At 37.6% G+C, this 25,792-nt stretch overlaps 1 protein-coding gene across 1 annotated transcript; it reads right to left on the bottom strand.

Moving 5' to 3' along the window:
- Positions 1–563: 563 nt before the first annotated feature.
- Positions 564–24,711, bottom strand: LOC136447657 (probable ubiquitin carboxyl-terminal hydrolase MINDY-4). Its single transcript, XM_066446698.1, has 17 exons — positions 24,513–24,711; positions 23,546–23,665; positions 22,798–22,918; positions 21,395–21,590; positions 20,629–20,797; positions 18,765–19,435; positions 18,263–18,425; positions 17,714–17,830; positions 16,990–17,084; positions 16,362–16,463; positions 16,133–16,196; positions 14,967–15,032; positions 13,895–13,962; positions 13,372–13,435; positions 10,013–10,174; positions 8,943–9,123; positions 564–640 (listed from the first exon to the last, which is right to left on the bottom strand). The coding sequence occupies exons 1-17, from the start codon at positions 24,573–24,575 to the stop codon at positions 564–566; spliced, it is 2,499 nt and encodes an 832-aa protein (XP_066302795.1). The 5' UTR covers positions 24,576–24,711.
- Between the last annotated feature and the right edge of the window lie 1,081 nt (positions 24,712–25,792).

The following is a 25,792-nucleotide window of genomic DNA, read 5'->3' as shown; positions in this document are numbered from 1 at the left end:
TTATAATGATATATAATGCATCAAAATCGGTAAAAAAACAACGGAGATATGATCAACCAAAGTTAAGTTTCCGAACTTTTTGTGCGTAGTTTATGTGTCTCAATGTGTGTGGAGAAGGGTTTGTAGTAGGTACCATTGTTAGATTATGAGGATACCGTAAAATGCAGAAATGTTTGCAGTCACACAATGGAACGGCTTTTTGCAGTGGTTTTTAAGTTCGCTGAAAAAAGTTCATGGCGAAAACTGCAAACATAAAACCATGGAGAACATTTCTGCATTTTACAGTATTTGGTATGTGGGTAGAGTGTGGTAAGAAAGTAATGTATGCAGGACAGTAAAAAAATATCAAAAAGAAAATTCTAAATCTTTATATATAATACGATTAACTTAGTGTTTTATGCTATTCATAGCTATGAAAATTTAAGAACAGGGGGCTCTGACAAAAATCAGTCAATCCTATTTTTCTCAAGAAAAGTTTAATTTACAAAGATGAACAATCATGCTACTAATCATTGATTGGTTGCCTGGTTGATTGATTGATTGATTGATTGATTGATTGACACTTACTTTGTCCTGATGCAGTGTTCCAACGGCGGCACCAGCTCCCCCTCTCCTGGAGGCTCGTAGGGATGTAGGTTGTCTAAAAAGTCAAAGAACAAAAACAATAATTCATCATCAAAACAAGAACATTCAGCTACAGTCTGACAAAATTAATAAATAAGTCTTCTCTCTAATCAAATGGCCTTTACTTTCTGAAACTTAGATTTTTCAAAATATGCTGTTAAAAAAATATGAGTGGATTTTTTCTACATTAGAGAACCAATGAATCAAATTGTTTATTGTTTATTCGCATATGTACAATATAAATCAAAGATAAATAGAGCAAAGAATACATGCAGGGGAGGCCAGAAGCCTATACGGCTTTTCGGGGGCCTCCCCTACACTACACAAATGGAATTTTTACAAAATTATATATGATCGAAACTAAGAAAAACTAACAAAAGAAGAAATTGGAATTGTAACATAAATCCTAATGAAACAAATGAAAAGAAGAGGAACTACAAAGTGAATTTTGAGTTGTAAACATAATAAGTATTATAATGAATAACAATTAATAAAGAAAAAGGTCAAAATTATACAAAAATAATAGGTAAAAATTATACAAAAATAATAGGTAAAAATTATACAAAAATTGGTCTAATAGTATCCTAAAAACAAAACTAGAAAGGCAACATTTGCGAGCAAATACAGCATGTTTAGCCATACTCCTCGCCATGCAAAAAATGGACTCTCCCAAAATAACAATGGACCATTCTAAAATACTTGCACTAAAAAAATGAATCACCCCAGTCCAAAATTGAGTCTTCCAGTAGCACCTCAACACAATATGGACCAGTCCACAACCATATCCACTAATTGATTAACAAATACACTTCTGCTAAAAAATGGACTTTTTCATAATCATTCCAGCTCAAAATTGAAAAATAATTAAAGAATCCTCCCCTTGCAAGAATGGGATATTCCGTGCCATTTCCATGTAAACCAGTCGAAAAATATCCGCTGAAAATTACACTCTTGCGCATAATCAACCCAGTTCAAAATTGAATTAAAAAAGATCAACCCCAGGGAAGAATGAAGTTTTCCAAAGTATACATATGAAGATTTGACAGGAGACGAAGGAAATGACCAAAAACAACATATTTGAGTCAATTCAAAGTCACCGAGAGGGTTTTAGTATAATATTTGTAATATGTTTGAACTATTTTGATTAAAAGAATGTCTAAGTCACAATAGTTCTAAAGTGTTCAAACAATTAGAATTGAAACTTATAACATGTTTGAACTTATTTCACATACGTTGGAAACATTTCGAACGTAACTACACAAAAATCTCTTTATTTAGAACAGTTTCAAACCATCTATCCAAATGTTTCAATGTTCGAACAATTTGTAACAAAAGATTTTCACAATTGCCCTCATAAACGAAGGTGCTAAGTCCTCCTGTGTGTTTCTGCCTATTTTCGGTGGCCGCGCTAGACCACCAGCGGATTTGTTTTGACGGAGCGTCACCCGCGCGCGACGATGTACACTGTTCGGCACCGCTAATATCCGGCATTTTCCCGCTCCAAAACACTCCACAAGACCCACGTTTTTAGTGTTTTGCCTCTTGTGCAACACGATTCGATTTGCATTACTAACGGGACGAAAATGATAGAAAAAATTCACCCCGTCCCGGCGTCCGTCCCCAAAACATGAACGACATGAAAATATATTTTCTTACAGATTCAATCACGAAAATCAACAGCATGGGATTCCAAATTTTCGCAACGGCCGACCATTTATCATGGCTGAACTTCCTTCCAAGGCGTGCGATAGATAAACATTCCCGGCACATAATAGTCACTAGTACCAGACTAACGCAAGCTCATGATGATAATAGGGAGAAAGTTTGTCAGTGAAGTTTGGCCACCAGAGGGTACATTCATTTAACGTTACAAGCTAGCGCAAAGGGGCGAATCATTGACCTTACCGGGGACTGACTCTACTGGCCTAATCATTCCTTTTTTGCCGAATTCTACGATCCATACGCCCGTACGTAGGACATGTAGGAAGGCCTGGTGGTGGACGCTACACATCACGGGAGACGCGTGTTGGTCCGAGACAGACAGCGGCGTGCTTTCGATCGCGTAGCGGCGACGCACCGCTGCGACAACGTGCCGGACCAAAACGCCTGTCCCCAGTGAGACCATGTGTTTTGCGCGGCATGCCCCGAATCCGTCTACCATTGCTGAATGTAGCCCGATTCATAGAGGTCTATTTTGTAAGCATTATTTCATGTACCCCCAGCGTGAGAATTCCTTGTGCAACACTTCGCTACATTATATTTTTACGTTTCCCCGCGCACCGCCTACCACCCGCCTTTGATCATGTATGAAGTCGGCGGCAGAGACATTTTGACAGGAGTGTCGCGCCAGTCTGAGGAGAAACGATCTCCCGTGTTGTGTTGAAGAATTTGGAGTTTGAAAATATCTGGAATAACTAATGCTAGAATAAACATTCACAAAATCATTGATTTAACTTGTTTTCTGTTATAAAATTCCTAAACTGCAATTTAACCACTGAGTTTAAGGGAACATGGTGTTTTCCCGATAATCACGTTAAATGTTTATGTCCGGTCTTTCCTCCTCGTAAGCAAACTTCCAGCTTGGCCAGGTGCAAGGCACTCGGGGTCAACGACCTGTAGGTCATATGTAGTATTGAAAGTGACAGAAGTGGCAAATATTGTCAAGAAAGCCCAAAATAAATCGTTTTGAATATATGTATGCCAAAAATGGGAATGTAGTCCTTTAAATATTTGTTCAAGCCACATATACAGCAAATTTCAGGTCATTCGGTTGAAATACCAGGGCGCAGGAGGCCAAGATATGCTAAAAATAGCTTAAAAACCTCGATAAAATCACTTTCAAGGTCAATATCAAAACAAGGAAAAGAACGCACATTGGTTTTTGCCTACATTACCTCTGTATCAAATTTCAGGTCATTTGGTCAAAAAATGACAGAGATGAATCGATTTGAAGATTTGACAGGAGAAGAAGAAGAAGAAGAAGAAGAAGAAGAAACATGAGAGAAAACAATATGTTTAGCCATACTTATGGCTAAACATAAATATAAGACAAATGCTTCCAAATATCCGGGTTAACTTAAAAGTTAATAAAAGTATGACAACTTCACAACGTAGCCTAAGGATCTATTCAATCTATAACTGTGTTACAGGAAGTGTCATCAATTCATTCAGGAAAATGGATACTTGTTACATGTTATAAATAAATGTATATCAGATTTCAAGGAATTTCCTGGATCAAGAACAACTTTAACTGGAGTTTCCGGAACTAATCTTCAAGTCCAAGGAATAAAATCATATATTTTCAAGATTTACTATGCTCTTGAATAATGTATAAAACATTAAGACTCTCATACCTATCCATATGCCCTTTAATTTATAACTAATTCTCAAAGGAGCCCTAATTTACATTTAGAGGGTAAAATGTCTTATGCAAGGCTCCTTTGACAATTAGATTTCCAAGAAATTCTAAATGGATGCATTTAATGGAACAAACTTAAAGGTAGATACACTTGACTGTTGAGGCCATAAAACCCATTATACAGTAAACTTTTTGAAAGGTTAGCATCTAACTGTAATTTGTAGTACTGTAAATACATTTAAGTTTGTCCCGCTTTAATTTTGCGGTATGGAGAAAATGGTTTTGAGTTAAAGTGCGCTTGAAACAACTGTTGTAACACTACAGAAACACCGGCAAAAAAATTTTGCGGTCGTTCTAAGTTTGGGGTAAAGAAGTTGCTGCTAAAACTGCAAACATAAAACCACAGTGAACATTTCTGCATTTAGAGTTGTTGTATTTAGCTTTACAGCTATTGGAGAAAATGTCAATTTTACCAGTTGCAACTTCAACAAAAGTTTCGGCAGATAAGGAAGGCATTTAACATGTTTATATTTTGCAGAACATAGTACAAAAATGGTATTCTTGTTTTTTCTTTGTTGAAGTTCTCTTCTAGAAAGAAAATTATTCCGTGTGCAAGAATAAGAAAAGGAAGAAAAAGTCAGTGAAAAATGTTCTAAGAAAAAATTAACGCCCTCACTGACTTTTTGTGTCCTCAAGAATGAATTTCGTATACACCTAGAATGAGTTTCTTGCACTAAGAGTGAAGTTCTTGTACTTAAGGAATACCTTTCTGTCCTCAAGAATGAATTTCTTACACCTAGAATGAGTTTCTTGCACTAAGAGTGAGGTTCTTGTACTTAAGGAATACCTTTCTGTCCTCAAGAATGAATTTCTTACACCTAGAATGAGTTTCTTGCACTAAGAGTGAGGTTTTTGTACTAGGAATACCTTTTTGTCTTCAAGAATGAATTTCTTACACCTAGAATGAGTTTCTTGCACTAAAAGTTAGGTTTTGGATACATGTACTTTGCAGGATACAAACTTATGTGATTTTGTGATGCCCAAAAGTAATTCATTTTCTGCTCTTAGGACACTTAATAAAACAACAATCATAAACTACCTCAAAGTCATGCAAGATTTTGTACACTGAATCGTAGGTACCTTTTGATCCACGATAATACACAGCCCAGATTATCAACACTATCCCCCGCTTATTTTTACCTGCAACAATTTTTCTTTTGAAAATAACCCGGTAACAGCTGTCTATTTTTAGCTCCGTCAACCATGCATATACATTCATTAGGGACACAGCTCCACAAGAAAATGGCCATAATTTCCTGGTCTATAATGGCAGTTATTCTACAAACCAAAACCATGAACATCCAATCACAGACAATTTACAAAAGTCAATGACCTGTAGTAATACGCTGGTGCCACGCAGTCAACGACCTTCAGGCAAAGCTGCAAATTGGTACACTACCAAAATTCATTTTTCTTGTTTTTCTTTCTTCAAAGAAAATTTTTCTCTCAGTAAGATATTATTCTGCATACAAGAATCCCTCTTTTAAGCACAAACAAGAACCTCTCATTTAAGCACAAACAAGAACCTCTCATTTAAGCACAAACAAGAATTGCATTCAAGAATTCTTTTCTTGAACTTTTTTAAACCAAGAAAGTTCAAGAAAATTTTTCCAGTAGAATAGAATTTTCAAGAAAAAATATCGAAAGGAAAGAATCTGTAAGAATACCACATTGACCAAACAGAAAACAAATCTTATAGTAAGGCAGAGAAAGCAAATTTTCTTATTTTTCTAGAAAATTCTTATTGGAAACATCATGCCAAAAAAAGAATGAAATTCTTTATGTAAGAATTGACATATAGACAAGACTTCCCAGAAGGTTTCTTGAATTTTCTTGTTTTCCTTTGTATAAGAAAATCTTTCTCAACAGAAGAAAACAAGAAAAATAAAGAACATGAAAAAAAAGATTTTTGGTAGTGTATAGAGGGTTGCCAAATTTCTAAATTGTAAGAGAATCAAGGCTTGCGGCCACAAACGAAGGACAAAACAATTAAAAACGGACTGAGGTGAATGCATGTTATGATATTATTTTGATGATAATGCAGCTTTGAAACACTGCCAACTGTACCCTTATTATCTTGTTATGTTAACAGCACACAGAAGTTATCTGGGATCCCCGGAGAATGTGACGTATCGGTAAAGATTTAAGTAGTGTGCCCTAAATCTTGAACCATATGTAAAAACTTAATGCAAAAGCCAACGAGACACAATGATTACATGACTAAGTATACTCATGTATGTAAATGCAGTTAAGTTCGTGTGGTTTTTGTTTCACTCTATGGCAAAAATGGAGTGTTTGCCCATGGTTTTAAGTTCGCAGCAGCGCTATGGTCACATACTGCTACCGTATTGGACAAAAATGTTCACGGTGGTTTTAAGTTTGCGGTGAAACGTCGCCGCGAAAACCGCGAACATAAAACCACCGCGAATATTTCTGCATAAATTTTACAGTAGTAAGTTTTCAGATGGAACGAATGAGAGTTTGTCCATTCAGAATATAAATGTGCTTGACGTAGATATTTTTGTAGGCTATAGGGTAGACGTACATGCATGTACATGTATTATTGGACACTTAACTATAACTATAACACAGTGACAATAGCCTTTACGTTACTTTATTGTACTTTGTTTGATGTATAAATCATTTTAGATTCTCAACTTCAGCTAAATAGGTGCAGAATTTCAGATGGAAGGCAGTAGGGTTTGTAAAGTTTTGTGTCTTTATTTGACGTTGTGCACCCAAATTTTTTCTGTGCACCTAAAATTCTATATAGGTAAGGTGCACTACAGTATTTCGAAAAACGTATATTTCAAACCCTGCAACCACCATCAGTATTCCAGCCCGAAATGTCCTTTTAAAGCAGGCAGACTTATCTGACAACTTCAAGCTATTTTCCAGTGCTGTGAAACGCCAGCTTTATACAAATCATACTCAAACTGCGTCTTCAATGCATGTGTAAACTACATGTAGTTCAGATACCCTGACCTTTTTCCTCCAGGTATGCATCCATTTTGCTTCTGCATGCCCGTAGGACTTAGCATAATGGGGCTTATCACAATCTTACAGATGCAGCATGCCTGGTTTTTGATTGGCCACGGTGATAAATGCGTCAAAATTCGCATGTTAACGACTGACATTCTACTTAGAGGTCAGAAGCTAATCAAGACATACATGTGTGTTGTACATTACCGAAAGTCTGTCATAGGAGTGATTAAAGATTGCCGATTGGCCAAGGGGATAAATGTGTCAAAATTCGCATGTTAACAGCTGTCATACAGCCTAAAGGTCAGAAGCTAATCAGGACACACATGTCAAATGTTGTACATTATCTAAAGTTTGTTGAAAGACAGATTGAAGATTGCTGATTGGCCAAGGGGATAAATGTGTCAAAATTCACATGTTAACAGCTGTCACACAGCTGAAAGGTCAGAAGCTAATCAGGACATACATGTCTGTCGTAGGATTGATTAAAGATTGCCGATTGGCCAAGGAGATAAATGTGTCAAAATTCCCATTTTAACAGGACTGGTAACATAATACACATTCTGCTTAAGATCAGACGCTAATCAACACACATAGATGTAAGTTTGCACATTATCAAAATGTCGAAATTGTCTGTCATAAGATTGATTAAAGATTGCCGATTTGCCAATGGGATAAATGTGACAAAATTCTCATGTTAAGGGAGACATGAAGTTTAAAGTCCGGAAGCTAATAAAGACATTACTGTAATCCATTTAATATTGCGATTGGCAATTTTAGAGAGTGGGGAATTGAAGTTAGTTAACGGCATTACATTTTGACAGTTGGAACAAATATCACAGTTTCAAAATGTTAGTAAACAAATTTGCGATACTGAAATTGTAGCGGTTGACATTAAGTGACCGTAGCCAAAATTAAGTTACCGTTAACAAATCAAGAGTAACTGGGACTGGACTTCAATGTCGTAAACAATTTACATTAAATTTGTTTTCTATATTAAGGTTAATGAAGATTGCAGTAATGTTAACACTTACTAGTCTAGAAAACTAATCTTTTAGTTCTTGTCTTCTTGATAAATGGTGAAGCTACTGTATAAGTATGCTAACTGCTGAATGGGGTGATTTTTTCCTTGCAGCTAGGACTTAGGTCATGAAAGCTTTACAACTGATGGACCAATCATGGCAGAAAGTGCCTACAACTTTGCACTTACTCACTGGGTGACCTCAATATGACAGGAAAAGGGTGATTGCTCCAAATTCATCATTTTTCATATACATGTATGCACTCAGATAATGCGATGGACGATGTCATGCTTCAAGAAATGTGTTGCCACAGCAGATTTTTTAAATTCATGTTCCTAAGAAAAAGTTCGGGTCTTGTCAAATGTGTGACTTTTTTATGAATGACTAAAAGGGAGATTAATTATAAGACAGCAAACCTAATAGATTTGAAATTAAGAAAAGTTTAACCTACTAGTAGAATAAATATGGTTGTAAGGTCTGAAAATTACATGTTGTTTGCCTTCACTTTAAAATGTGACCCTTACGAAAATAAAGTAATGCTTAAAATAACTTCTTTGTGTGTAAAATGATAAAAGGCTTCATAATAACTTTTGATAACAAATTTCTTTAATACATGCATGAATGTCGGCGTCACACTAGTCAATGACTTTTGTTCCGAAGGTGATTTAGATATAGAATACAACAAGAGGTATTCCGTATCACCCAAGGTACCAGCCCGACCGCAGGTAGGATCTCACTCGAAATGAATTCAACATATTCTATGGAAGCCTGTATGATACAAGTCTAGAACCCATACAGAACGGTCAACAGTCAACGGTCCGGAACACCCGTATCAGAGTTTTCGAGGCCTAGGTATGACATAAAGAATGATACAAAATGTCTTAATCAACGCTTACCGACAGTGAGGCGTATTTGTTCGTCCTGTCTGGCGAGCCCGTCGTAGTAGTACAGGTCGAAGCGGCGCTCGTACTTCCAGTCATTCATGAGCTCCTTCCGCAGACAGAAGAGAACAGAGAAGTGGCTCTCACTGCACACCACCCAGATGGGGTACCGGGGGGTCTTCATGTACGTCCCAACCTGGAGGGGGGAGGGGGGTAAAGAGGATTTTTACTATAACCATGCATGAGAAAACAATTCTACTATTAAAATCAAGGAACCCTCATTTTACAGACTGGGTAAATTCGTCTTCCACTGCTTCAAATAAAGAAGTCAAACCCAACAAGACTCAGTTCAATCTATACTTTAGAATGTAGTTGTTGTATAACATACTTCTAGGAAGTAGTACATCTGTATCATTCTTACATGTATATAGCCCTTGGACATGTATTTGCAATTAAGTTATAACAACACTTCGGTCATAAACTTTCAGTCCAAGCAAACTATTCTTAAGAACATTTGGCAAGCACCATTTACTTAGTAAGAAAGGATGCACTACCCAATTTTCCCTTTGGTAGTGAAAAAAAATTGTTTTTGTTACAGGTTCAAAATACCAAATGTCAGTGTATGGCCTGGTACTGTACTTATTCTGTGACTAAAACATGCAAGTCCCACCATAAAGATAAAAATCTAGGACTGATTAGAAACTAAATGAAAACATGGCATGGGGACTAAAATTGGCACCATCTTTGATTTGAGATCAGGATGAGTGATGTTTAGCGTGTGCATGTTTGTTTGTTTGTTTTATTAAGATCTCCAGTACTAGTGTTCAATTCTAACACATTTTGCACTTTTCTAGCTGGAGTCTGCTTACACATTAAATACATTGAATACAATTAAATGAAATGTTAAGAACAAATTATAAAACTGATCGAATTGGTTGACATTAAATTAAAAAAAATCATCAAATGTGGTGAACTTAAAAGTGATCTTGAGAGGTCAACATGAATAATAGAAAGTTAACATAATCTGGGTCTTGTATGCAAAAAAAAATCCAAAAGGAATAATGTTGTCTCATAACATAACCTACCTGACAGGACCTGTAGTGTTCGAAGAGTGAGAGCAGACCAATCTCGCTCCTACTCCCCACCCCCCTGAGGATCATGTTCTCCCCGCCCCCCGAGTCCAGCTCGACCGTGTCGTTAAACACATTAGACACTGCTTTTCCCGTCAGAAACAGGTTCACCATTTCCTGCGAACAACAAAACATTTCTTTAAGAAAAAAATCAATTGATGGCTCTTGGTGGCAAATACAGTGTAATTCTTGATTCTTTCAACTTCATGTTCACCGTTTTCACAGTCACCTCTGTACCGTGAACTTATCATCACTGTGAAAAAAGCTGTTTTTATTCATGATTCCTTCACACATTTGTTCTCTAATCACTCACCTACACCGTCGTTGGAATAAAGTATATAAATGTCCATTTTCCTTGCTCAATAAAATTCTGCTACCGTGAAGATAAACTGAATTACAGTAAGCAGATGTTGGCACATGACACACCAAATCCGTGTACTTACATGTATGTCTTTTTTTTAACACCTTAGAAAAATTAGCTGTTAAAGTAGAGGCAAGGTGGGCATCACTCCAATGCCATAGTAATTGCAAGTATATCGTGTAGAGTGTCTTTCCGAAGAGCACAACGTCAGGACATGGCGAGTATCGAACCTAGAACCTGGCTTTTAGCCCATGCAACACTAGTACTCTAACCGTTACCTGGACACACCAACGCAAAATCTAAAAAGGTAAAGAAAGGTCACATTTAGCCGACCATGACCTCCAGACCTTCTAGCCCTTGTCATACATATACATGTACATGACCTTTTCAAGACCATGTTTGAATGTAGGTCGTGAGCAAGGTCATCTGTGGGAAAGTCAAATTCTGCTTGGATGTGATCAGAGGAGCAAACTGGAGCTAAGTTTGGATAGATACAAGGCTACTCTCAACCAAGCACTCACCTTGTGCCTTTCTCAAGGACACAGCAACCTGTGTCCGCTAAGTGCCCTAACCTAACCACATGGCTATGAATGACTCTCTCTTAAGGTCTCATGCCTAAATTAGTCCGCGTGTAGAGTCCCGAAGAATCCGGGCTAAAAAAATAACAGGGCCTAGAAAGCGTGTGGTAAGGTGGATCATAAATTGACTTTTATCGGCCCCACCTGATATAAAAAGAATTTGAGATGAAAGCTTATTTATCATTGTCAGGATTAGGTAGGAAAGTTTTGTCATCCGAGCGTTGAGTCGGACATGTAAGCATTTTGGCATGAGTGCTGCGGTCAGCCGCTGGTGGTACAACAGCGGCCTTGTGCGTACTTGCAGTTTAAAATGCGATAGATATCGTTGCCTAGGTTAGATTTGGGTGAATCTTTTTTTATTGCATCCAACAGAAAGGAAAACGTCTTCAGAACAGTTGTTCGTTTTCTAGATTCGTAGTCATAAAGTTGCGTATTTCAAGATTGATTCAGATAGGATAGCCTAATTGCCGTGTGAGACCTTATAATAGCTTCATTCGAATATACATTCAAAACAATCTATAATTCTATAGAATAGTATTTTCAGTTTATCATTTGGATTCTCAACTAAAATTCAGATCCCAACCATTTCAGTGACAGACCTACAATCCTGCCCAAACTGAAATGTCAAAGTGAGAGTTATCTGACAAGACATACATGTACATGTATGACCTTCTTCAGTCAATATTAACCATGGTTAAATCCAAATTGATATCAGCCATACAGCCAAACGGTAGGCATAAATGACATAAATCATTAACAGAAAAGGATTGTATATAAATGTCATTCAGCACCAAGGACAGAAATGTCAAACTGAATACACAAATATTGAATTGCCAATGAAAATGTCACTTAGCATTAAGGTCCTTATCTTTTGAGGGTCATTGGTAGGAACTGTGAAGTCCGTTTCAGAAAAGGATCGTATAAATGTCATTCAGCACCAAGGACACAGTCAGGGTGGATGAGGGTTATCATTACTGACAGAAATGTCAAACTGAATATACAAGTTGACAATTTGGATGAAATTGCAATTGGAAATGTCACTTATAATTTAGTGTTGAGGTTCTTATTTTTTCGGGTCGTTGGTGGGAAATTTGATGTCGGTTTAGCATTTTGAAAGAAAGGTCAGTGTACTTTACATTCAATTACACGAGAAATGTCAGCGTAGATGTCTCTTATGATTTCATTCAATATCATTGCAAGAAATGTCAGAATTCAACCTCTTTCAGTGTCTATAATCGTGATACAAACAGAATACTGTAGTGCATGTTATTCAAGCACTCTTTGGAAAAAAGAAGTACATGCACAAAAGGTTGAATATCACGCGGTACTGTAAAAACATTTTTAACTTTGAGGATACATAAAATTGCAATAGGAGGGAACAGAAAAATTCTGCCATGTTTTAAGTTTGCAGTTGAACCAGAGACACAGAGAGAGCACAGGTTTGTCGTGTTATGTGTGTGTTTAACTTCCATACTCTTTCCCAAATGCTGCGTGCTAAGAAGAGAAAGAAGTATGTACCAGTTTTAAAGTCTTTGGTTTGACCCGGCCGGGGCTTGAACTCATGATCTACCATATGCAAGGCGTACACTCTACCCATTAGGCCATTGCACCGATTGCACGGAAAACTACATAACATAAAACCACCGCAAATAGTGTTCCTTAATAAGTTTGGATAGATACAAGGCTACTCTCAACCCAGCGCTGACCTTGTGCCTTTCTCAAGGACACAGCAACCTGTGTCCGCTAAGTGCCCTAACCTAACCACATGGCTGTGAATGACTCTCTCTTAATGACTCACAGTACTATCTACATGTATGCAATAACAAATATGCATTTAGTACGTACCAGGAGAAAAATCTCACTGTGAAGTGTGAATGTCATAATCTTATCTTCAGGGAAAAAGAACTTAAAGTTGGTTTCACAGTAAACCAAATCGAATGCCATTTACTAATCATAATCATTTAGTTGTGTGAACATTTAGTTTATTGCAAATCAGGAAAAGGAACACTAAAATGTCCTTTCAAGAAAACACTGATTATAATGGAAACAACGTAACAGGGTAACATGATATTATTTGGTGTTCTAAATATGTGGCTCAAAACCTACACTAAGGTAGTTAGTGTTAGTGCATTCAGTACCAAGGACAGAGGAGGTCAGGGACCAAAAAGGGTAATTGCTTTAAATTACAAAATCAAATTGGCACACATATGTCAATCACTTTTTATAGAATCTCTACAAAAAGAGAAGGCATGATGACATTATATTGTAACTGTATTCTTTCAAAAATCTCATTTTGTTTCAGCACTCCTAACTTGCATGCAGTTTGGATAGATATCACTAGGTGTCTCTTTTGAACTGTCATAGCATTCTCTCACCTGAGTGCAGTAGCCATGCGCTCCGATCAACTTGGTAGTGGGTTCATCCATGTCAGAGATGACACTAGAACATTCAAGAATACATCTATGTTATTCTAACAAAATTATTAATAAACAAACAAACAAAAAAGCAATGCTATATACTTTGAGAATATCATTATTGCAAAACAATCACAGTTCATACTTTTACAAATATAAGTGAAAAATGTTATTTACAAATGTTAGATGGCACATTCGCCTTTTTTAATCTTCAGCTGTTATCTTCTAAGGTATCTTTTGGTACCATACAATGTCAAGTAACTACAGTATTTGTCTATATTTGGCAGCAGAGAGAAGGGCTAAAGTTGAATATCAAACATTTTAAAAGTTTCCCTTTAACTATTTTAAAGAATGTAGTATTAAAAAATCAATGATATTAATATGGATAGACTCTTGCTGTAGGAACATAATTATATATATCATAACTAAGGAATTCTTTGCAGTTTTATTTGATGCACAATGTTAAAAAAAATTAATCTCTTACTGGTCGATAGTTCTGGACAGGATGGCAGAGTACAGGACCAGGATAGTGGCATACTGGTTTGTCTCGAACTGGAAAAGAATCAAGAAATGAAATAAGTTGTGGCCTGAGTATAGTACTAATAAAATAATGATCCATTCTGTACATACAGCAGTTTTTTTTGCCATTTGTTTCAGATCCTTGTAAGTGTCTACATGTAGTGGCACATAGTGCAGCAAGTTTCCTTCTGTTTCAGTAGCAGGGTATTTTCTTACAGGTTGCTAGCCCTTCCCCTTTAGCATGCTCCAGCCACCTCCTCAAAAACAGGATCACATTTTATGTCCCTTCCAAAACAGGTGCAGCCCTACCTAAGATGTCCTACCCAGGATTGAACCGGGTCTCCCAGTTAGCAACTAATTGGAACCAGAAGCTCAACTGTGAGGCTGCTATGCCAGTTCAGCTGTAGGGCTTCTTCCTAGTTTTGGCTTTTCGCATCTTTTTTTCTTTCAGCAACAACCTATGCTGTTCTAGAAGTACAACTCATAGTGTCGTACTCAAATAAGAAGCAGGACTTAAATGCTCTCAAAGAATTTTGACACAAATGCAAGTAGACATCATACAATGTATCAGTTGCTCCAAAGACAAGAAAATCTCAGAGTGGCTAGAAACAGACAAGAAAATCTCAGAGTGGCTAGAAAATGACCTGGGTGATCTTTAAACCTAAAGGCTCCTATTTTACATGTATATATGTACATCCTAACTATCATATAAGAGATTTGTGCTACATGTACCACAGAGGGCTAAAAATTACTGCAGTTACAAATATGTAGCCAGGCAGGGTCAAAACATTTTGTAAATGCTGAAAACACTGATCATGAATCATTATGTAATTTTCTGGTCAAAATTTGGGGCCTGCCACAAGGGATTCAAACTCAGAACCTTTAGATTCCGAGTCCAAAACCCTACCCACAAGACCGTCTTGCACCATTTCGAGCCCTGGTTGCACTGATTGTTTTTTTACTGTGACACTACACTGAACTGTTGAATTTACAAGCAGGCTTTTTGCAGTTTTAGAGAATCCCATTATAGTACTCACCAGAGATATGTTCTGTTTGATAAAAGCTTCCAGGTCCTCCTGGGAGTCCACACTGTTCAGCATCAGCTAATGTACACGGAGACAGCAAAGTTCTTATTCAATGATCTAACACTTAGAGATATGTGCTTAAGTGGTGGAGTGTCTATTTGCAAGGAGACACTCAGAAAATGTAGTCTAAGAGCTTGTTGTTAACATGATCATTTTCTCCTCTATATTGGAGAGTATTTTAGTACATGATTTGTAAAGAAAAAGGCATGGAGAAATGGTTTTTAATGCCAATATTACAGGGAATACTTTGTTTAACACATCAGATAATGCACAGGGAGGCAGCAAAGTTCTTATTCAATGATCTAACACTTAAGAATATGTGCTTAAGTTGTGGAGTGTCTATTTGCAAGGAGACAGACTGAAAATGTTGTCTGAGAGCTAGTCATTAACATCATCTTTTTTTCCTCTATTTTAGAATTATTGCCATTTTAATAGAGCGTGTCTGAGACTCAGTGCAAACAAGGTTTGTAAAAAAAAATCCGGCTCCATTGCAAGCATGGGCAAACGTTTTTTTAACACCAATGTTACAGCAAAAACACTGTAATAGAATATAGCAGGCTTTTATTCTGCACTGTTTTCATGCATAATGGAAAATTATCATCATGCCAGGGAATTTCTATTTTGGAAAGTCACATACTTTTCGTATGATTCATTAAACTTGGCTCATACAGCCTACTACATCTACCAGTACTGTCAACCGTTTTTTTCTCGGTATCAATCAAATACAAAAGAAAAAAAAATACATTAGATATATAAATTTTTAGATGATGCACAGTCTTTAAAGCTGGATTCAGCAACCACTCATGGGACTGAGGTAACATGGTTTCTGAGGACAGGTGGTTGCTGAGGACAGGGTGGGTTTAACTATGTTAAAATGGACGAGATTGTTTTACGGTGGCTTGTGACTGGAGGTGGTTGCTACGTGTCCGAGCTGGTGTCGACCCTAGGATCGAACTCCGGCACACGGATCCACAGAATTTTATCCAGATGGCAGAGCAGCGGGGTTGTATTACCGCTTGTGCGACAGGTACATGCAATACATGTAGTAGTAGACAATGATACACAATAATGAATGAATTACTGTACATATGTATATTGTGATAATATGCAGTACTCACAGTTTCTGTTAGGTTATCCTGTCTGTATCTGGCTCCTCCCTGAAACTGTTTTCGTCCTGAAGGCCTGTTGAAAGACAGAAGGGGTATATGTTATAAGTTCTAAATACTAAGGAGCAACAGACCTATCAGGCACTGGACAGAAGAAAGTGAGAAGCTGTGGTGGCTCGCATGGGAGCCACTTGAACTTCATTGATGATGATGATACTGATGATGATGATGATATACTTACATTGCCACTACAGCCAGTTTCTTTCTCCCTGCTCTCCATAGCAAGTCTGCCAGGCCCAGCGCTAAGGATTCTGATCTCAGTCTGGAGTCAGGGCTCAATAATCTGGGGGAAAGAAAATTAAAGAAAATATCAAAACTCTTACAGTGTTTCATACTACTTTGATATAACCAAACACCTTGCAATTCAAAGATGGTCACTCTCATATAAAAAGAAACAACCTTGTCCTTTTGTTTCTTTGATACTTATTAGATATGAGAAATCACAACAAAGATTATACAAACATGTACTTTTATCCTTTACAACTGTAACTGCATCTAATAGGTTATATTTAATGGGATTTAGCTTTGCAGTAGCGAAAAAGTGGACTGTATGCAATGGGCAGGTGGGCAGACGACAGAACAAGCATTTTTACAATTATTATAGAAGTTTTAAATGTCTGTAGTTTTACGTTCACAATGAAGAGGTCATCACAAAAACTGTGAACATCAAACCATAGCAAACATTTCAACATTTACAGTGTATAATCTTTTTTCAAGCAGCTAGATTCAGTTTGCTGAATTGTAAAAATTGCCATACGTTCTATCATATAAAATTGTTGTTTGTTGAATCTATGAGTTATGTTCTGTACCTGTGAGCATTAGCTGTCTTGTTTCTGGCCTCCCCAAACAACAGTCTCTTCAGCATACAGGCCTGGATAGCTGCTAGTGCACCACAGGGACCGCCCTACAAGATCAAGACAAAAAATACATTTTCACTTCAAGGTCCTTTGAATGTTTGAATATCCTTGAAAAGCACAATTCATGGATATATTGTTAGAAAGTACATCAGGCCCAGGGCTGTCTCCAGTGTTTTCCTACTCCACTCATTGTTTCGGAGCCAATGTTGTAAATTTTTTATCGTAATTTTTAGCGTACAAAATACGTTTTCATCGAAGTTCAGATATTTCAAATGTCTGTCCTGGGATGTAGGGACGGGTCCTGGAGACAGCCCTGGTCAAGCCGCACCTGTTTTATTTGTTAGTGGTGAGTCACAGACTGAATCTGAACTGAGAAATTACATGAAAACATTATACTTTGTGCTTGGGAACGCATATATAAGCAGCGACACAAATGCTGTAGTGCAATGTGAACCTGTGAGTCAGAATTGCCTTGAGGAAGGTGACAGATGTTCACCGAAACGTTAATTGAATAAATCGTTTGGTTGTGTACAAAGAGTCTGTTTATTATGAAATGAACAGCTCACTACAGTAACTGTTGTTACATGTACCTCAGCTGAATATTTGATTTTCAAAAAGCATTATCGTCAGCCACTACCACAATGAAACACATCAATGACTTGCACCAGAGACAAACCTTGTTCTGTACAATCCCAAACCTCAGCCCCTCTGTCTCACAGAAACCCAGGCTCTGGTTCCTCCATTCTGCATTAAACTGTTCAGAGGCCGATCCAAACAGCAACGTTTTCAACTCCTGAAAATAGATGGTTTTAAACTATTAGTCTATTAGAAAGCATAAATTATGTTGATGAAGGTTAGACATCCAGGCAATAAGATACACAGAAAAACTGTTATTTTTTCCAACTGAGTATACTTAGTGTTTTTTGGTCTATTAGTAAGCATTATTGCTGTTTTTGCAAAGAAACAGAATAAAAAGCTCATTGATCATTCTTTCGCCACTTATTTTCTTTATTCATTTAAAATTAATGATGAAATCTTGGTTTAAATTGATTTGATTTCCGTAACTTTACAATGGATGGGCAAAGTTGTCATTCCTAAGGTCATCTACTGTACAATTAAAAAAGTATCCTGATATAGAACATAAGAAAATACCATGATAACAGTGCTGAATAATTTCGAATAAGATTTAAAACACTTAAAATTCAAAAATTTGAATGAAGCTTACAGTTGCAGTCTCAGCTGTGATTGGTTGAGCATCAGCCAATGGCTTGATACTTGGTGCAGGGGCAGAGAGGGCAAGGTCACCCAGGTCATCCTCAAGGTCATCCACATCTCCCATTTCAAGGTCACCAAACTTCTTTGTATTGGAAGAGCTACTGGTAGATTTCCTATGAGAAAAGATAAAATGAATGGAATGTAAAATGTGGTTAACATGCTTAGCTTTTGAATTTTCAAAATATTCACAAACAAGCTATATTATGACAATCCGTCAGTCACTATAAGGGGCCCAAAATCTCAAAATTTTGAGGTCTCAAGAAGACATACCAACATACTAAGTATGTAGACAATCCATCCAGGCACTCTTGAGTTAATGTGTTTACACTGACACAGACAGACACACACACACAAATGCTGACCGAAACAGAACCTTCTCGGCGAAGATAAGAATTACAAAAATTTTTGATACAGGTTATTAATGATAGAAAATGCTTAATCATGCAGCATACCTTGATTTGCTATTGTCGACACCATCATCATCAAAACTGTCATCCAAGCTTTTCAACCTCTCCTTAAGTTTGTCCATTCTACTACTTCCGCCGTTTTCCGACGTCTTGGGACGCGTCTTGGCCCTTGCTTCTCTCCTTGCGGCCAGTTGTTCCGTCAAGGTGTCTTGACTTATATCTGTGAGAATCTCGGAAGGATTTGATGACGCTCTGTTTGTTTGACTCAAGTTGTTGGGCGTTGGAGATATCTTCCCATCGAGTTTTGCCGCCAAACTTTCAGGTTCTGCACTTTTTCGCCGTTTGTCCTGAGATTTAGTCCTTGACCCAACAGTTTTTTCATCGAGGCTGGTAGATTTTATAAGTTTGCTAGCGGACGTTGTTCTTTTGCTATCTTGAAGGTAGTTTTCCTCTTCGGTTAGGATTCCGACTTTTTTGGAAGAATCTTTTGCAACATATAGTGACTTCTCGCTTCCTAAGTTAGAGTCTGAGGAAGAGTCTTTTCTTGTTAAAGTACTGCTTAGAGTACTAGAACTGAGTTTGCTTTCGGAATATTTGCCAACTGGACTGTCTACCCTGGAAGGCTCTTTGGTCAAGTCCAGTTTGTTCTCCGTTCCCAAGTTTATGGCCAAGTTCGGACGATTAGATGGCACTCGACCTCTTCTTGATGTACGGTTCTGTTGGAATTCAAAATAAAAAGTATTCGGTTTATCATAAATCATACCATGTGGAAGAAAACAATAAAACTGGCATGCAAATACACAAGTATCACAAGCTGAAAGCTGCGTCAGTTTTGTAATTCTGTAAGTCTTAAATTAGTTCATGGCTCTCCTCAAAAAAGGACCTCTGCTTTACATCCCATCCGAGAGAATGACCCTAACCAAAGCTAGGTACTCATTTTCACCAGTGAGTCTAGTGAAGATATAGGAGTAAAGTGCCTGTTTTCTAAGGGCATGACATTGTGACCTGCTAAGGTCCCAGAACCCAGAACCTTTAAACTCTTAAATTGGGTCTGTCAACAAAGAATTTTATTTTCACATTTGAAGAAACAGTCTGTCTTCTTTCTTCCTTATAAAAAATGTATATGTAGCTATATATAGAAGAAGATTTTTAACAGGTACAATGTATAGCAACTTGCAGATACAGGGTGCAAAATACCTGATTGCACGTTGCACAGTGCAACAAGATTTTGGTTTGTGCAAGTTAATTCCAAACCCAGGTAGTGCAGTGTGCAACCTTATATTTTGAGCCAAAGATCTCAATCGGAGCCCTGGAAGCTCACAAAAACACAGTGTCACTCTCATAAAATTCGGTAAATCTTCAATTGAAATAAAAAAATCAACACTTTTTCGTTTTAAACCATCCAAAATCCTTCATAGATCGTGGAATTTGAGCTGAAAAAGACGAAAACACAATGCCGTCGGCTAATCAAGATGTTGTTAGGTCAATGGGAACACAATACTATCTAATTTATATTTTGAAATATTAGAAGTATTATACGCTAATGAAGAAATCGGTGAATGTTGCTGGAGCAACCAAAAATTTGAATGTGCAACCTACGTTGTAGCATTTGCCCTAGGTTGCAACATGGGCAACCTGGCTCAAAAAAGTATTTTGCACCCTGAGATAAATGACAATTGAACTATTTCTAATATCTAACAATTCTAAAGAACTAAATCTAATATATCTGATTCAATAGCAATAGAAACAATCTATCTACTAGAATAAGTGCTTAAATTACTAAAACATCATGCTTCATTAGGAATGTATAACATTGTCTTGTTCGTATATAGAGTTATATATTATAAATGCTTTAGGTCATGGGCACACCCAGTTTATTTTGGGTCTCAATTGCCTGTCTTAAACTCACATCTTGGCTGCTCATGATTGGTCCAGACATCATTCCGCTCCGCAAGCCCCGGGACGAGCCAGGACGACTCTTTTTTGCTTGCGTAGGTTCCGCCGTGTCCCTGGCTTCTGTGGTCGCCATCTTGCTACTTGCTTCCTTCTTCAACTTAACTGGGGACTCCTCAACATTACTGTAAACAATGAGAAAGCATATATTGACAAAAACTCAGGAAAACAATGTTTTCATCTAAGCATTCAATAAATATCTATTACAGAATTCTTCAATCTCCCACATTACAACCATACATTGTAAAACCATACATTACAATTGAATCAGAGAAATTCTTTCTATTTTTTAGACGGACCAGTAAAAAAGAAGAAAATTGTATGCATACTAGAAGAAGACCTTCTAAGCTACTGCATGGTACTTGAGACGTAAAGCTGACCAAGCTAAAGACGTTGAAGAACACTTGACTTGAGGAACAAACCATTATGGGAAAAGAAGAGGGGGTAAAGTATTTTGATACATCATTTGTTTTTTAGCCAACACTTCACTTCAGCCATTTTTGCATCAACTAGCTTGTTCAACATTTGTTTTATTTCTGTCAATTTTTGTGGGCAAGTCAAAATTTTTTCCTCATCTTTTCTTCAACTTTCATCTTCTCAAGGACTTTTTTAAGAGGACTTGACTTGATAATGAAATCTCCAAGTGCTTCAAGATCAGACAAAAGACCTCACTTAATAAGTGTTTGACTATGCTCACATAAAGTGATGACATCATCACTAACCTGTGTACACCAGCTTTGCTGACATCAGAGATAGCTGTGCTTCCCATCCCTTCCTCATCATCAACGTTGTGGATGTCAAGGTCGGATGCGGAGCCCCTCGATACTTGTTTTGCGTGATGGTTGGATTGGTTGCTATGGAAACCGGAATCTTCTGACGGCGCTTTTGAATGAGAACCACTTCTGCTGGACGGACGTTCTGAATTGGAGGGAAGTAAAATGGAGGTTGTAGTTGTCTAAGATTATGAAAAATAAGCATTCCATTTTTTATTAATGGCTATGGGTTCAAGTTTATCATGATCAACAAATAGTGTGATCATCTTGCATGGATTAGGTTTTGTGGGTTAAATTCCTGACCAAGCCTTTCTACATAAGACTTTAGAAATGGTACACATACTACTTTCTCTGTACAGCATTCAAAACATATGAGAAAGAATATGGTAGTTGAACACACACCACTACCAGTGAACTACCCTTGCTGAAGTATGATATGTTCTAATGCATACAACATGTGTAGCTGTGTGGCCCAAGGGCTAAGGATACAGAGATGGGTGCCACCATTTACACTACTAGTATATAGTGTGAAGGGCTTTGACTTTACTATTGTTAACAAATGATTAAAAACAATAGGATACACTGGAGATTTCAACCCAGTTGTTTCTTCTAACAATTACAGTGCCAATCATCTCAACATTGACAGTATATTATAGCTTAATATTCAGTTATCATGGAGAAATTTTCGCATAATACTGTATACGTATACAAAACCAGGAAGGATTGAATGATAGCCTTGCTTTTGGCATTTTCTATTATTCATGAAGTCAGAAGAGCAAGGGTTACTTTTGTATCTAGTCTATTTTTCATGTCTAAGAATAATAGTTTATTAGCATGTCTTGACATTCAAGGTAGCCTGGGCACCATCCAGATATTAGTAATTAGCTTTGCGACTTGACACACCAACTAATAGTGCCTGCATGTAGCCAGGTTATATTCAAAAAACGTAAATCATAAATTACATGCAAAGGCTAATCTCCAAGCAGATGTAAGGATCTGACCTCGTCTCATCAGTGTTTTATTATTTTCTCTAGGAGGCAGTGAAGAGTTCAGAGGGTTTACTATAAGAAAGACGTACTAAATATTCCTCACAAAAAACATGCTTAAAACCTTATACTGAGCCAAATGCCCAGACTGTTAATAGTGTTATATTCATACAGTCATTTGCTTGGAGTGACCAAATCCTGTCAAGGCAATGTAAGTTCATGCAAAGTTTCCTACTAAAGGAAAAAAACTCTCTTAAAGAAAGCTTCACCTACAAAAAGTCTCACTATCTTAAAAGAGAGTCAGATGTATTACTGAGATACTATAAGACACAGAAAGAAGCCTACTAGTATGACTATGAGTATTACCTGAAGTCATTCTTGAAGATGGTCTTGAAGATTGTCTCTTATCTTCCCTCCCAACGTCTATCTTTTGTAGGAAGTACTTAGTCATGACTTCTAGCATCGCTCGAAGTGGAGGGGAACACTCCTTCATTGGTGAGAATAAATTCATAGTAATGAGTAATTAGTATAGATATGCAAAGAGAAGCATTTTTGTCACTGTAACCAGGGGGCCAAAGTATACATGCAAATTTTACGTTACTCATATAACTTACTAAGTTACTACTTAGAAACATACAACTTTTACAGAATCCATACAAGTTTTACTAATAATAGACTACTAGTAGATCGTATACTATATATTCCGTAAAACTCGTATGAATTCTGTAAAATTTGTATGAATACTTACGCAACCCTGCTAATGCTTAGGTCCGAATTGGAAAAAGGGGCCTCGCCAGGTAGTTGACGGGCTGTTTTTTTCCTCTTTCACGGGAGACCCCTACATGGCCCCATGGGACACCCTGCGACTGTATATATGGTACATCTGTATACCCGGCTAACATATATATGCCCAGCCAGGACCCCAAATCATTTCAAGTTAACTCAGCCTTAAAATCAATGCGGGACCTGGTAACAAATGGAAGTTGTGAGCTAACCATGCGAGTACTTTAAACTTTAACCTTTTGAGTTTTAGCTTTTAACTTTTAACACCAAAAAATATGAAGACATGAAACAGCTGTAATAATCTTATCATAATGAGATGCAGCCTACATACCTTGTTCTTCTTCATCAAGTACTCCAGGTGCAGCTCCTTGGCCAGCTGCAGCCGGTTACTGATGCTACCCTCCGACCTCGGCATCTCGCTGTCCATGGTCTGTAATGTGCCCTTCAGACCCTTGAGGGAAATATGAATGACAAGTTTGACATGTCAGATTCTTGTATCTGAATGATCAGTGATCTTAACCTTTTCCCTGCAGGCTGCAGCCTAACCCTTACCTCTTCCCTCATGAACTCAATGAAAATCGGCCTGCGTGCCGATTTGAGCTTATCATGAATAAACAAAGGTTCAAAATCAAAAACCACAAAACCGCTTTGAGAATTGGTAGCCAAACAGCTACTTCAGTGAGCTGAAGGTTAAGGTACCGTTGAAGGGTAGCCTGGATACCAGACCTTTCGCGCGATGCGATGATAAGCCCTTTTGGGCGGGGAAGATCTAGTTGTAGGGACAGAGGTGGCACCCGGGAGCGCTTGGCAGCCGAACCCTGATTTCTTAGTGTGTTATCTGTGGCGGCGGCGCGAGTTGCTTCCCCGGCCGAAGGATTAGCGCCAGGAGCGCGGTGGTCTGGCACCCAGGCTACGTTGAAGGGTGGCTGAGGATTTTTGGGATGTTTTTCATCTTAATTCTGATCAATTTTTTATCAAAAAAATAAAGTGCTAGTTAGCTATCCAGCCATCTGTCTATTTTCATTAACCATCTATATAATATATTGGGCACCACACCGGACTTCAAGTTGGCAACTGCAAACTGCCCCCCTCCCCCAAACACAGGTGAATTTCGATATCAAACTAACTAATAAGTGAACGACGATCTCTAGAGTTTGAATAGCTTTTAGTCTTAGAAATACAGTACAGAGCCTCTGTATCACTTTATAACAAATTTTCTAGACTTGTAAACAGAATGACGTTACACCGACAAAATACATCATCTGGGATTATCGATTTCAATTTTCTAAAGAACTTACCTTTCGACTAAGGTATTCCCGGACCAAGGAAGACGCTACGTTTTCAATACTACTGTTCTCCATCGTCCTACAGATGAGAAATACCAGCAAAAATCCTTCAGGTGATTTTTCTTCACACCTTTCTGCTACATAATGGACAAAAATCCCGTTGCTTGGTAAAAAACGACTTCGACCAAAATAAAGACCGCCATGTTGAATGGGATCTACCACAATTACGAAATGGGGGAGTATCTATTAATTTTATCAAACCCAAATTGAACAGATATTCTTGATAAAACTAGTAAAAATGTTCTTAAAATGCTATACTTATAATTCCTTTGTCTTTCTTACTTTTTTGTTTTTTAAAAATAGACATATATGATATTTTATTTCAAAAAGGATCACCCCTTTTTAAGACAAAGTGTGATAATCTAGGATATCGAGTTGCATGCTGGGAGAGCGGGAAACGGACACCTGTATGAATGTGTCCAGTCAGAGAAAAGGGAAAATTGAGCATTTTCCTGACTTCTTTTCCTTGTCTTTTACTAGAACTCCCAAAACCCACAATGGGATGCCATTAAAGGATTCAGGACAGGATTGCCTCCAGTTTATATCCGATGACGCTGACCAATTACAGTAACAAACGCAAACCCAAAAGTTTACTATCTCTCGAACTAGGTGTAACATCTAACCTAACATTATACCACCAGAGTACATAATTCTGCCACCCTGAAAAGGAACTTCCAAACAGATCTCCAACCCAACATCCCCCGGCACTCCTGTATATCTAAAATGTGCATGCCTGGGGGTGCTGCACTAGAGATCTCTCAAACTCACTGTTGTTCAAAGTTGCGGATTTATGTAACCTGGCGGATTAATGTTAATGTAGGATATATTTGTAGTTGCGAAAGGCTCTATCTTTATTTTGCTGTATTTGTTGAACATTTGTGATGCCATGACTTGTGCGTATTTGTTTTTTTATTTTGACACCTTGACCTTCATAAATAGATAAGATATAAAAGTGATATTCTTAAATAAAGTAATTCAAAAAGACCGTTCGGTTGAATGTGAGCCTAATAACAACAGAGATTAATAAACATACAAGCATGTCTTTTACTAGCAATAACGGTATTTGAAGACCCCCCCTCCCCCAACACACACACACACACATGCTCACACACACACACACAAACATACACACACGCGCGCACACACACACACACACACACACACACACACACACACACAAACACACATGCACACACAAACACACACACACACACAAACACACACACACACAC

Source organism: Branchiostoma lanceolatum, chromosome 13 (assembly GCF_035083965.1).
Source record: "Branchiostoma lanceolatum isolate klBraLanc5 chromosome 13, klBraLanc5.hap2, whole genome shotgun sequence".
In the NCBI taxonomy this organism is placed as follows: Eukaryota; Metazoa; Chordata; class Leptocardii; order Amphioxiformes; family Branchiostomatidae; genus Branchiostoma; species Branchiostoma lanceolatum.
This window is presented reverse-complemented; position numbering and strand designations above follow the sequence as displayed.

What these genes read in the sequence shown, in the direction of transcription:
- LOC136447657 (XM_066446698.1), bottom strand. Translation starts at nt 24,575, where the DNA reads ATGGAGAACAGTAGTATTGAAAACGTAGCGTCTTCCTTGGTCCGGGAA. An exon ending in AACACTACAGGTCCTGTCAG is followed by an intron (nt 9,124 to 10,012) that starts GTAGGTTATGTT and finishes TCCCCCCTCCAG; the next exon opens with GTTGGGACGTACATGAAGAC. An exon ending in ACAAATACGCCTCACTGTCG is followed by an intron (nt 641 to 8,942) that starts GTAAGCGTTGAT and finishes TTGACTTTTTAG; the next exon opens with ACAACCTACATCCCTACGAG.